This window comes from Monopterus albus, unplaced genomic scaffold, assembly GCF_001952655.1.
Source record: "Monopterus albus unplaced genomic scaffold, M_albus_1.0 scaffold93.1, whole genome shotgun sequence".
Taxonomy (NCBI): Eukaryota; Metazoa; Chordata; class Actinopteri; order Synbranchiformes; family Synbranchidae; genus Monopterus; species Monopterus albus.
This window is the reverse complement of record NW_018127973.1, coordinates 249642-263121: the sequence shown is the minus strand read 5'-3', so window position 1 is coordinate 263121 and position 13480 is coordinate 249642. Positions and strand designations below refer to the sequence as shown.

Genomic DNA, 13480 nt, shown 5'->3' with positions numbered 1-13480 from the left:
ATAGAGATATTTTATGGCTTTGTTTAACAGAGCACGGCTACAGGTCAGTCTTTCTACAAGTATCATCAGCTGCCTCCCTTGTTTTACTGGTTTTTCATAGCCTATTCAGATTATACTGGTCATTTAAGTTTTTCCCTCCTTTATCTTTGGTGCTTTAAGTCTGTGGCGTCAGTGATCCGTTTGAGCAGCTCATACCAGGCCTGACAGGCAAACAGCTCTCTCCATGGGCTGTCCATTCTTTCCCCTGGCTCAGCCCATCACCAGTCACAGTATAAACATTCTTTTCTTTGGTCCATGAGCCTCTCTGAAAGAGACCCTTTAATTGGAGCTGGATAAAGGGCACCCGGCCTACTTCCCCACCACCACCAGGCCCCTCTCTGCCTCCCCCATCCCACCCCTCAGCAAGGGGGGCCCTTCACTAAGCAGTCCAGTGATAAACAAAACACATGGTCAATGCTAAGACAATCAAGGCCCTCCCTAAATCCTGTCTAATTAAAATATCATTGGCTCTGGATGAGGTAAATAAACAATTGACAGTCTGCTGTGAAATGGTGAAAAAAAAAATAATGCTAAGCTCAAGCTTCCCTTGCTTACCTAGTCCCAAGCCTTTTATCTCACAGCCTTTGTTAGCAGGTGGAGAAAGCTAAAATAAGCAGCAAGATATGGGCACAAAACTGGGAATAGCTCAGTCAGCCAACATTGAATTACAAATGATCTCAGTATTTTATGAGCACTTTAATGACATTAAATGGTTTGAAAGTTTTTAATTAGGTGACAATGATGAATGACACTTTTACTTAGGAGAAATTCACTAAGACAAAGTGTCTTTTGCAAAACTGTTTACAAGGGTATATAGAATAATAGGAAAAAAAAGCTGCAGTTACATGATGAAACATTTCATTGCAACCACGAGTTAAAAATGTGATCACTACAACTGTTCTGAAAGTTATTTCTTCTTCATAGGAATAGTTCAACATTTTGAGAAATATGATCATTTTCTTTCAAGTTAGATTAGAAGATTAATACGACTCCTGTACACCCACCGGCCACTTTATTAGGTACACCTGTACAGTATAATTGAATGCTTCAGAGCTGTCTCTATATTTTTTGTCCTCCCCAGTTACATAGATGATCAGAATATTAGGAACAGCTCTGAATATAATGTAGTCCAGTACAACACCACCTTTAACTGTGACCTCAATAATAAACATATATTTGAATTTATACATTTATGGCAGTTTACAAAAGATTGAAACATTTTGAGCTTAAACACAGATTTTAAGGCAGAAGTGTTACATTGAATAGCATACAACTATACAGGTGTACCTAATAATGTGGTCAGTGGGTGTAGAGGAGTCGTATAGATAGAAGATACAGTATTGTTCAAAATAAAGCAGTACAATGTGACTAACCAGAATAATCCAGGTTTTTAGTATATTTTTTATTGCTACATGGCAAACAAGTTACCAGTAGGTGCAGTAGATTCTCAGAAAGCAAACAAGACCCAGCATTCATGATATGCGCGCTCTTAAGGCTGTGCAATTGGGCAATTAGTTGAAAGGGGTGTGTTCAAAAAAATAGCAGTGTCTGCCGTTGACTGTACAAACACAAAACTATGTTGTACAAACGTTTTTGTTTCTAGGATTTAGCAATCCTGTGAATCACTAAACTAATATTTAGTTGTATGACCACAGTTTGTTATAACTGCTTCACATCTGTGTGGCATGGAGTCAACCAACTTGTGGCACCTTTCAGCTGTTATTACACTCCATGATTCTTTAACAACATTCCACAATTCATTTACATTTCTTGGTTTTGCTTCAGAAACAGCATTTTTGATATCACCCCACAAGTTCTCGATTGGATTAAGGTCCGGGGATTGGGCTGGCCACTCCATAACATTAATTTTGTTGGTTTGGAACCAAGACTTTGCTCGTTTACTAGTGTGTTTGGGGTCATTGTCTTGTTGAAACAACCATTTCAAGGGCATGTCCTCTTCAGCATAAGGCAACATGACCTCTTCAAGTATTTTGACATATGCAAACTGATCCATGATCCCTGGTATGCGATAAATAGGCCCAACACCATAGTAGGAGAAACATGCCCATATCATGATGCTTGCACCACCATGCTTCACTGTCTTCACTGTGTACTGTGGCTTGAATTCAGAGTTTGGGGGGCGTCTCACAAACTGTCTGTGGCCCTTGGACCCAAAAAGAACAATTTTACTCTCATCAGTCCACAAAATGTTCCTCCATTTCTCTTTAGGCCAGTTGATGTGTTCTTTGGCAAATTGTAACCTCTTCTGCACGTGCCTTTTTTTTAACAGAGGGACTTTGCGGGGGATTCTTGAAAATAGATTAGCTTCACACAGACGTCTTCTAACTGTCACAGTACTTACAGGTAACTCCAGACTGTCTTTGATCATCCTGGAGCTGATCATTGGCTGGGCCTTTGCCATTCTGGTTATTCTTCGATCCATTTTGATGGTTGTCTTCCGTTTTCTTCCACGTCTCTCTGGTTTTGCTCTCCATTTTAAGGCATTGGAGATCATTTTAGCTGAACAGCCTATAATTTTTTGCACCTCTTTATAGGTTTTCCCCTCTCCAATCAACTTTTTAATCAAAGTACGCTGTTCTTCTGAACAATGTCTTGAACGACCCATTTTCCTCAGGCTTTCAAATGCATGTTCAACAAGTGCTGGCTTCATCCTTAAATAGGGGCCACCTGATTCACACCTGTTATTTCACAAAATTGATGACCTCACTGATTGAATGCCACACTGCTATTTTTTTAACACACCCCTTTCAACTAATTGCCCAATTGCACAGCCTTAAGAGCGTGCATATCATGAATGCTGGGTCTTGTTTGCTTTCTGAGAATCTACTGCACCTACTGGTAACTTGTTTGCCATGTAGCAATAAAAAATATACTAAAAATCTGGATTATTCTGGTTAGTCACATTGTACTGCTATTATTTTGAACAATACTGTAGATCTAATAATCTAACTTGAAAGCAAATGATCATATTTCCCAAAATGTTAAACTACCTAATTTGGACGGTGAGTGTATAAGGCTACTGTATTGTATAGCCACAGACTGTTAGCTTAGCACAACACAAAGACTAGAAAGAGAGGAAATAGCTAGTCTGGTTCTGTTCAGTAGTAACAACATCCGTCTACCACAACCAAAGCTCTCCTGTCAACATAGAATACATTCATTTAATCCATAGAAAAACCCAAGTGTGAAAATGATATGTCACCACCTTACAGCAGGTTATGTACTACACTATTTCTTGGCTGGGACTAGTAACCTCCTGGAGTCTGTTTGCCCAGCAACTGCTCACAACTGATAGTACTGATTTTGATGAGCGCTGATTTCAGCTGATACCCATAATATGCCAATACTTGTTTTAATTAATAGAAATGCAGTGACTCATTTTCAATAATCTTTCCAGACTATGCAGAGCCTGCTGTTGCAGCCATTGGACAGAAGGTTGGGTCGACATTTAGACCCTCTTCAGATCAGGGCTACACCGCCCCTTTCACCTTGAGCCATTATGACACTCCAGGCACACTGCCAGAGTATGCCGAGCCACTTCCCCCAGAGCCTGAGTATGCCACCCCATTCAGTGAGCAGTCTGCTGAGGCCAACCTGCCAACACTGACAGGGATCCTTCACAGCAAAGCCTATGGATCTCCTACACCAGAACCTACCACTGGCGCCAAGACAAAATCCAGCCATACTCAGTATGACTGCCCTTCACACAGGATGCTGTCTAATGGCTACTGCACTCCTGTACTACAGGCCAGTGGCCCACGACCCCTCTGTGTGGTCTATGCTGAGCCCAAGTCATGTGACGCTTTACTACAGAAGCACACATATGAGAAGCCTTTGTGCGCCCAGAAAGCTCAGACAGGGAGTTTAAAAAAAAAAAGACTCGAGCTAAAACGTGTGTTGGAACCAGAGGCCAATGTGGACTTATCTCAAATGCTGGGACAGTGTTCTCCAGATTGGACTAATGCTTACAGAGCTGAACTTCTAGCGAGTGATGGAGACCGAGCACTGTGGACCACTGTGCATTGAGGGGTCACTATTCAGTGTACGGAATAATCTGAGAGCCATATTAACCCAAACATTTCCCTCCAGGAAGTATCTCGCTGTACAGTTGAAATATCCTGTGATGCACAAAGAAGATACAGGTTCAGTTGTGCCTCAGAGATGCTGTTTATTAATGTTAATCTCAAACTGTACTTTCAGAAAGCACATATAGAAATGTAGGCTTCAGTCTACTCAACATATTAATGCTAAGAAACAAATGTTGCTTGTTCTCACAAAACAATGTATAATCTCCACATTTTATTAAAAAAAAACACTATAAATGGTACACTGTAAGAACATCTAATAGTAATGGACTGTAAGTATCTGTCTGCTGCTTCTGATTCCTCAGATAATTATCATCTGTTCCTGACATACAGAGTAAAGTAACAGTTGGATACTGGTTGGTAAATGCCTGAATTATAGTATAACAAAGGCACAACAGGCAAGGTGGTGTTGTGATTATGCTGGAGGACTTCACATGGACCAAAGCACCTGCGATTAAACCTGTTGCAGTGTCGAGCACAGTAAGATACATAGAACTCAACCCCCCTGTCTGGCAAAGTGAGACGTTTCCCTTTGAGGGGTTCAAAATACTACAAAACATAAACACTGGCCTTCTTGTTCGTGGGCTTTGGCTGTGTCACTGTACAGCAACTGTCCCAAAGGTCAGAAACACTTAAAGAATTAAGTAAAATTAACTCTATTCCTTATGGTGCTTTTTGTGCTGTGTAAAGTCCACTGGATCATAAACAGATAAAATGACTAAATAACTTAAACTGACAGGACATTGCTGTTGTTCACATTGATCACCTTAGAAGGAAAATACAAAGGGGATTTTTTTTTCCCATTTAAGATAAATTATGCTTTTTTCCTGTTAATAAGGCATTTTGTATAATAAGGGTCCTCAACTACATCTGAAGCTGTTTCTAAAATGATTACATTAATTTTTCTACAACATTGTTTGGACAATGTTAAATTAAACATAAAAATTCTTGACTTATAACAGATGTAACCTTTAGCGAGAAATGAGAAGCACAATGTGGCCATGGATTGAGTGAGTTATGCTGTGGGATACAGCTTCAGCCCTGATTTTAGGTCAAGGTCAAAGCGTTTGTCATATGCTCAGTTAGGAAACGTGTTTCCCTGTACAATGAAATTCTTACTTTGCCATCCGCATGAATGCCACACAATACAAGTATACTTTAGCCTACTGTCATTAACATTCCTGTTTGTTTCAATAGGCAACTATCTCTGTGTACTGGAGAAAACTTAAAAACCTGATAAATTCTAAAGCATTGTTTTTCAGATTTCTAAGCAGGTTTGTGGACGTGTATTCTCGACTGACGTCAGAGATAATGACGTGCCTTAGACTGTGAAAATCTTAATATTTTCATAGGTGGAAGACATCCTAATGGTACAAAGTCTGACACATCAATTTCTACCTGCATACTTAAAGAAAACATAGTTCAAACATGCCATCTAGAAACACTGGACTGAATTGAGTTCTGCATACAGTATATGCTATACAGGATCTCTCTATGATCTTTTAAAGCCTTGAAAACTTCAGTCTATACAGTAGCTTGAACACAAGTACTGCAATATCAAAAACTTTCCAAACTGAAAAAAGATTCATCTATATTCCCCACTCATAATTTTTACAATAATTACTCTGCAGTTTCAATGTGATGTTGAGCCTGTTGGAAGGCACCAACAGCAATAGTTCATTCCCTACTGTTATCCTGGACCTTCCTGTTTATGTTTACCTCCTTCCTTGGACACCCCCCCTCCTCCTCCTCTTCCTCTCTCCCCTCAGAGGAGTAGTGCACCAAAGTCTGGTGTCTGTTCCTGGATGGGGCATCTTTAAAACGCAGGCCACAGTCCTCACATGCATATAGCAGCCCCTCTATGTTACTGCCTGGGTTTCTTCTCTCGGACTGAGCTGCAGTCAATGCCGGAGAATCTCTGGAATTTGGAGCTGTGTTTGAGTTGCTGTCTGGGCTGTTATTCAGATCAGTGCTGGCAGGTGGAAAAGTCCTGGGACGACCAGGTAGATAACTACGACCTGCTGGTCTACGATATACAACCCCAGCTCCAGCTTCCCCAGCATGTTCAGGAGCCAGTCCATGGACTGTGCGGTAGTGGAAACGGATTCCAGAACGGTTGGAGAAGCCTTTCTCACAGAGGCTGCAGGTAAAAGGCCTCTCTCCTGTGTGGATGCGAGTGTGGATCTTCAGAGCTCCTGACTGTGTGAAGCATTTTCCACACTGGCTGCAGCAGTAGGGCTTCTCCCCTGTGTGTGTCCTCTGGTGTGCCCGGACCCCTGCCAGATGTGGAAACCCTCTGCCACAGAAGCCACAGGAATATGGTCTTTCACCAGTGTGAATCCGTCTGTGGATCTTCAGAGCCCCTGACTGGCTAAAACTCTTGCCACAGTCAGAGCAGGAGTAGGGCCGGGCACCAGTGTGCACATTGAGGTGGATGCGGAGGTTGCTGTGCGAGTTGAAGGCCCTGCCGCACTCTGTACAGAGGAAGCCAGATGGTTTGTGTGCATGCTCAGAGCGCTGGTGTTGCAGCAGCTGTGACGGTCTGGAAAAAGAGGCAGAGCAATGCATACAAGGGTGCAGCAACAAGAGGCTCATTGCTGTCCTGCCTCTGTCCTCTTCTTGCTGTGCTGGTCTGTGCTGGTGGTGGCAGACATGAGAACAGCTTGGAAAGGACTGCTGGCAAGATAAGCAGGAACCAGAGAGCTGTGGGGAGTGAGAGTGGGCAAGCTGAGGGCAGGAAAAACAAGATCTTATTGGGCAGTGGTGGTGATGAAAATGATGATGAGCATGAGAAAATGGGGAATCTGTGCCTTCTTGGTGGCTCAGTATCTGGGTGCAGGTTTGGAGGCTGTGGTGGCAACAGAAGCAGGGAAACATTGAGAGGTGGGACACTCTGGAAGGAGGAGTTTCTGAGTTCTGCTCTGGGCTTCGAGCCCCCCTGTCTGCATCCTCCCTCTGCAGTCTGCTGGACGGCCTGGTCACTTGCTCAGATGAGGTAGTGCTGCTTGGTTCAGAGGTGTCCAATAAGCCCACGTTAAGGGTCCCTGGGGCAATACTGCAAAGGCCTTTGGAGTGGCAGACTGCATTTGAGTGTGGTGATGATAAGGATTGTGTGGGTTTTAAAGTCTCAAAGGAAAGTGAAGAGGTGGAGTAAGGGCAGCCAGGGCAGGTGCAGGCATGATGCACATCTAAACATTAAGAAATAATATTAGAACACTAAATATGTTTTGGCAAGAAAATGGTAGAAACCTTTTCTGAGACCTCACCTTCTCTTCCCTCCCCAGTCTCTCCTTTTCTCTGTGCTGCCCGGGGCTGGCTGTGTTGGCTTGCCTCTGCCTTGTCCTGGCTTGGTGGAGGTTGCTGAAGAGAAGCACCTTTGAATGCAAGAGCTGTAGTGCTACCAGCAGCCAGACCCCATACTGCATCTAGAACATTTGGCTGATCCTTCAAAGTGTTTCCAGACGTGATAAGGTCACCAATGAACTGATGCATCTCCATCCAGGAGCACTGACCATGCTGCAAGAAGTACACAAAGCATGAGCCCAGAGTCTGTACAGAGTCAGCTACACATAAATGTGGCTTGGGTTCAAACAATACACAACAGCCTAGCTTACTGTGGGGTAATGATTAATTAAACGCCAGTGAAACTATTAGTCCATTTCAAAACATATTGATGTAATGTTAAATTATTTTAGCTCAATCAACTAACGGGGTCGCCGACTTACAACGTCGCTACACTTGTCTTTGTCCATAAATTAATACAAACGCTGCTGTTGGCGCCACACCGACGACTGAGATTCACGTCAACGACTTCAAAAATTCAGACACTGAGGTTCAAAATAATTTAAGCGACGAAAAATGCACATTTTCATTTATCTCTAATGTACTCGAGCCTTCTCCCTTTGAAACATCTCGTCACCATGCAGAGATTGTATTTCCGGGTTCTATAATCGTGTGACGGGAGTTGTAGTTTTTTCTCTCTTCCCCCTTTAAATAGATTTGCTCTAAAAAGTAAAAACATACATAAGAAATACGTACGAGACCAAAAGGAAACATTGAAATAAAATTAAAACAATTATTTTAAAAACGTGTAGAAGATAAAACTAACAGCATAACAGTTCTAAAAGTTTTAGAACAAAGTCTATTGATCAATAGTAATTTTAATGTAAACATGGTAATAAAACAGAACAGTAGTTTATATCTGGAAAATTTTTAGGCATTATAGTAATACAGAAATTTCTACAATAATCAATCAGTCATATACACTGATCAGCCACAACATTAAAACCACCTACCTAATATTATATAGGTCCTCCTCATGCTGCAAAAACATCTCTGAATAGGCAAGGCATGGACTCCACAAAACCTTGGAAGGTGTCCTCTGGTATCTGACAAGTCATCAGCAGCAAATCCTGTAAGCCCTTTAGGTTGATGGGGCCTCCATGGATCAGCCTTGTTTTACTAGCACACCCTACAGATTCTTCTTCAGAATGAGAGCTGAGAAATTTGGAGACCAAGGTTTTGCACACATGCATGCAGTTAAAGTCTAAAATAAATAAATAAACATATTAACCAATCTTGCATCAAGGACAAGTTTATTTGTCTTAGAAAAACACCAAAAGATACCTGTAGACTGTAAAGACTCAGCAAATGTGGATCATAATGTTGGGTAACATTATTTAAAATGATACAATACAATTTAATCTAGTATCAAAGGTCAAGTGTGTATGCACATCATTTCAAGTTTTATACTGAATAGTATGCAATCCAGTGCTTTTATTAAACATAACAAGAATGAATAAACTTAAGGATTCAATTTTCCCCACACAAACATAAAGAGTAGAAATCAGGAAAATTCTTAATGCTGTGGGAAACACTGCAAAATATTGCATAGAATTCATGACTATTACAGTACCATTTTTGCTCTGGTGGCCCAAGTCACAAGCTGTACCCAAAAGCAAGTGAAATAAATAGCGTAAGAAGAGCTTGGAATGTTTGAAATTACAAAGCAAACAAAACTCTCCTTAATGTTAATACAGAATCTTTCTTACTCTAAGACAAAAAACAAAGAGAGAGTCTGCTCGTACTTGTGGAAAATTCTGCCTTGTCATTTAACCGTATGTTGGTAGATATGGAGTACCAATTAGACAGAAATACAGTATATACAATATTCATTAGTATTGTTCCAACTACTGTACCATCACCTCCAGTTTTGCTTTACATGGCAACAGGTAAAGCAGAACAGTTACTGTGTCCTTTGCAAGGTGGGAATGTGTCAACAGAGAGAATTTTACGTTTCTTTTTCCTGCCCCCCCCATATTTCATTTCTCTGTATCAGCACAGGCAGGGTGTGAAATATCAACCTCCATCTTCATTTCCTCCTCTAGCCTACAGTCAAGCAGCTGGCAGGAGGTGGATGAATGTAAATCAAAATCAGAGCCATGAGACAAAGGCTCTTTCTTAATATCCATTTTTTGTCCAGAGGCTGTTTTACTGAAAGTTGTGAGATCCAAAGGATCGGCATATTTATCTTTTTCTCCTAGGTTTGCTTTAATGATGGCTTTGCTACCACTATATTTAAATTCTTCTCCTTCAGTGCCATTAGCCTCTCCTGAGATTTCAAATTCTTCTGGCTCTCTTTTAATAGGAAGAAGAGGAATGTTACTCAGAGCAGACTCTGACGGCTTAGACTTTTGAGACAAATCCAGAGGTGCTTCACATTCTGGATCCTGTGTAATCTCAGTTACCAAATCCACAGTGGGTTTTAGTGAGACTTCAAAAGAAGGCAGTGTCATGCCATCATTTTGAGATGGACAGACTGGAAGAAACAAGACAAGTGTAGCACCAGGAGGTGGCTGTTTGTCTAGGGTTAGCTTCCATACCCCATGTGATGGGCCAGAGTCAGGGGACACACTCCCCGTCACAGGCCCTGGGCTAGGAGACTCTATAACAGGTGCAGTAGGGCTGTTTAAAACAGCAGCAGGCAGCGTGACTGGATTTGCTGGATTTGTCGAGTCTGGTTTTGTACTGAGTGTTTGTGTCTCAGACGGCGAACTCTTTGAGACCTGACGTTTGGAGGGAGCACTCTAAAATGGGAAAGACGACAAAAACATCCCAGTTAGCAAATGAAATTTACAACACACTGCTGTGACTTGTCAATACAACCAATGTGGAGAAATTGGTAAACAGCTACTCTGGCACTGTCCAGTGGCATGTTATACAGTCAGTACAGAAAGTTTTCAGACCCTTTCAGGTTTTCCACATTTTGTTACGTTTCAGACTCATCTTTAAATGGATTCATTATTTTCCTCATCAGTCTACATATGATACTCCACAAAGTTAAAGCAGGTCCTGAGAATGTTTTGAAAATAAATTAAAAAGAAAAGACTGACATCATTTACATAAGCATTCAGACCCTTCACTTAGTACTTGGTTAAAGCACCTTGGGCAGCAATTACAGCCTCAAGACTTCTTGAGAATGAAGCTGCAAGCCAAGTATGCCTTTCCTTTAGATTTTTCTTCCATTCTTCCTAGCAGAATCATTCAAGGTCAACCAGGCTAGACATCGACCGTTGGTGCAGAGCCATTCTCAGGTCTCTCCAGAGGTGCTCTGTTGAGTTCAGCTCCAGACTCCGTGCCTCTGGTTTTCCCAAAGCCATGCCTGCATTTTCTTTTTTTTTGCCATATGCTTTGGGTCATTGTCAATTTGAAATGTAAACCTTTGCTTCAGCCTGAGATCCTGAGCACTCTGGAGGTTTTCATTCGGGACCGCTCTATATTTTTCTGCATTAATCCTTCCCTCTATCCTGACTAGTCTCCAAGTTCCAGACACAGAAAAACATCCCCACAACATGATGCTGCCACCACTGTGTTTGACTGTAGGGATGCTATTAATGAGGGGATGCTCAGTGCCTGGTTTTCTCCATGCATGCTGTTGGGAATTGTAGCTAAATAGTTCCATCTTTGGGAAAACAGAAAGCCTGTAACACTTGGCAGTGTTTTGAGCAAATAAAAGACTGAAAGTCCTGAGGCCCTCCGCCAATCTGGCCTCTACTATAGAAGCCTGATCGGTGGAGGGCTGCGTTGATGGTTGTCCTTGTGTAAGGTTCTCCCATTTTTCAGAAAAGGAACTCTGGATCTCATTCATAGTGACCCTTGGGTTCTTGGTTACCGGTGTGACCAATTCCTATTTGGCTGGGCAGTCAGATCTGTGAAGACTGGTGGTGGTTCCAAATCTCTTCCATCTGCGAATGATAGAGGCTACTGTGCTCTTGGGCACTTTCAATGCTGCAGTAATTTTCTTGTATCCTTCCCTAGATCTGTGTCTTGACACAGTCCTGTCTCACAGGTTTATGGACAATTCTCTCAGCCTCATGGCTGTTTTCACTCTGACATCAACAATGAGACCTTAAACAGACAGGTGTGCGCCTTTCATAATCATAACCAATGCATTAAATCAGGCAAAGGTGGACTCTAACCAAGCTGTTGAAGCATCTCAACGACGACAAAGGGTCGGAATACTTGTGCAAATGGGATATTTCAGTCATTTATTTTTAATAACACTCCAAAAACCTGTTTTAACTTAACCATTGTAGAGTATTGTGTATAGACTGATGAGGAAAAAAAAATATTGAATCCATTTTAAGATGAGTCTGAATCCTAACAAAATGTGGAAAACTTGAAAGGGTCTGAATACCTTCCATACTGACAGTATTTCATCGGTTTAAGTAATAACTATGACCTAAAAACTTATTTGAGGAAAATTTACAATCACAACAAAACCTTTTTATCATTACACAAAAGTGCATTTGCCAAAAGGGTTGTTTGGCAAAGTAGTTGTTATTGGTGGTTCAAGTAAGCTCAATTTTGTCAGAAAGTCAAACCCTGAAGTTAAAATGTAAGCAAACACACACATCAAACTGAAACAAATAGCTGCCCAAGGTAGGAAATCTATCTAAAAATACACACTACACTTTAGAAAATGAGGGAGGGCAGTGTAGTGCAGATAAAAACACTTTTGGTTCTTTAAAACTCACTGTATGCTGAGGTGTTTGTCCGCAGGTCTTTAGGTGGCCATCATAGTTCTGCTGGTGGGGAAAGCCCAGTCCACACCTCTGACAAAGGCAGGGTGAATTGCCAGCATGGCCGCCCATGTGGGACATTAACAGCAAGGCAGACCGGAACCCCTTACCACATTCAGCACATTTCAGCACCCTCTGGTGAGCCCCAGCATGTTTTTTCAGCTCCTCGGAGGTGTCAAACCTCTGTCCACACTCCAAACACCTGATCTCATCCCCTTTAGGCTCCTGATTTCCCCAGCAGCCTGTGTCCTTTTTGTGCTGCTGGAAGTCCTCCTGACTAGGAAACTCTCGTAGGCATGCCACACAATGAACTCTATCAGGTATACACTTGTGTTGACGGTACAGCTTCGCCAGGCGGAAGTGGCAGCGGCATCGTACACAGGTATAAGGCAGCAAACCCAGATGAGAGAAGCTGTGCTTCAGGAGAGCATTTTTCTTGGTAAAGGTTTTTGTGCAGTCTGTGCATTTTAAACTCCGATGGCACATCTTCTTCCGGTGGCGAGCGAGAGACTTCGGAGAGGAGAAATTGCGGCCACATACTTCACAAACAACATCCAGCATGCACTTGTGTAACTTCACGTGATATTCACACACTTTCAGGGAAGTAAACACACGCTTGCACAAGTCACACTCATAAAACTCATCCTCAAAATGAGTTTTCGACAGGTGGTCCTTCAGATCCTCCTGTGATGTAAAACCCTTCCTACAGATGCGGCACAGAAGACGATCCACTTTTGCCTGGGCGTGCGTGCGCAGGTGGACACGGTAGTTGTAAATCTGGCAGAAGCGCTTCCCACATTCAGCGCAGCCGTATGGACGTGCTCCGGTGTGCATGTTCATGTGGTCCAGGAGCTTAAGTTTGGAGGACAACTTGAGATCACAGATGATGCAGTGGTAGTCACCCGAAGGACTCAACTCTAGAAAAAAAGAAGGAAATTCAAAGATTTTATTTTTATTGGCAGTGGCAAGCTTCACAACTCTGCAAGAAAAAACAGCCCTAATGTGAGTTAGATCAATACTGAAGCAGCAGCAGCAGAGAAAACAGAGGTGAACATTAGGAACAATTATGAACTGACTTATCAGTGTGTATTTGATGGGCTTCATATCAGTTGTGAAAGGGAAACTGGCATTGTTCTGTATTTATCTTAATCAACAAATCCCAGGAAAACACTAATGTGTTAGTCTGTCTCAGTATTTTTTGACTAACCCACCCTGTCGCTGGCATTTTGCCCAAAAGCTCATTTGTTCCTGCTG

General features: G+C 42.1%; 3 protein-coding genes across 3 annotated transcripts in view; 1 reads left to right on the top strand and 2 right to left on the bottom strand.

The window, feature by feature from the left end:
• The window catches only part of LOC109964894 (discoidin, CUB and LCCL domain-containing protein 1), a 12916-nt gene extending 8524 nt beyond the window's left edge, over positions 1 to 4392 (top strand). The window contains exons 15-16 of the mRNA XM_020608491.1: positions 3177 to 3200; positions 3458 to 4392. Of these exons, the coding sequence (XP_020464147.1) occupies positions 3177 to 3200; positions 3458 to 4086 (653 nt within the window). The 3' untranslated portion in view covers positions 4087 to 4392. The remainder of the gene's footprint in view (positions 1 to 3176; positions 3201 to 3457) is intronic.
• A 9-nt stretch (positions 4393 to 4401) lies between these two features.
• LOC109964893 (zinc finger protein 773) lies at positions 4402 to 8094 on the bottom strand. Its single transcript, XM_020608489.1, has 3 exons — positions 7871 to 8094; positions 7412 to 7661; positions 4402 to 7333 (listed from the first exon to the last, which is right to left on the bottom strand). The coding sequence occupies exons 1-3, from the start codon at positions 7895 to 7897 to the stop codon at positions 5823 to 5825; spliced, it is 1788 nt and encodes a 595-aa protein (XP_020464145.1). The 5' UTR covers positions 7898 to 8094; the 3' UTR covers positions 4402 to 5822.
• Positions 8095 to 8743: 649 nt separating this feature from the next.
• The window catches only part of LOC109964842 (zinc finger protein 358), a 6341-nt gene continuing 1604 nt past the window's right edge, over positions 8744 to 13480 (bottom strand). Inside the window, exons 3-4 of the mRNA XM_020608376.1 lie at positions 12182 to 13143; positions 8744 to 10231 (exon numbers count right to left, since the gene is read on the bottom strand). Of these exons, the coding sequence (XP_020464032.1) occupies positions 9467 to 10231; positions 12182 to 13143 (1727 nt within the window). The 3' untranslated portion in view covers positions 8744 to 9466. The remainder of the gene's footprint in view (positions 10232 to 12181; positions 13144 to 13480) is intronic.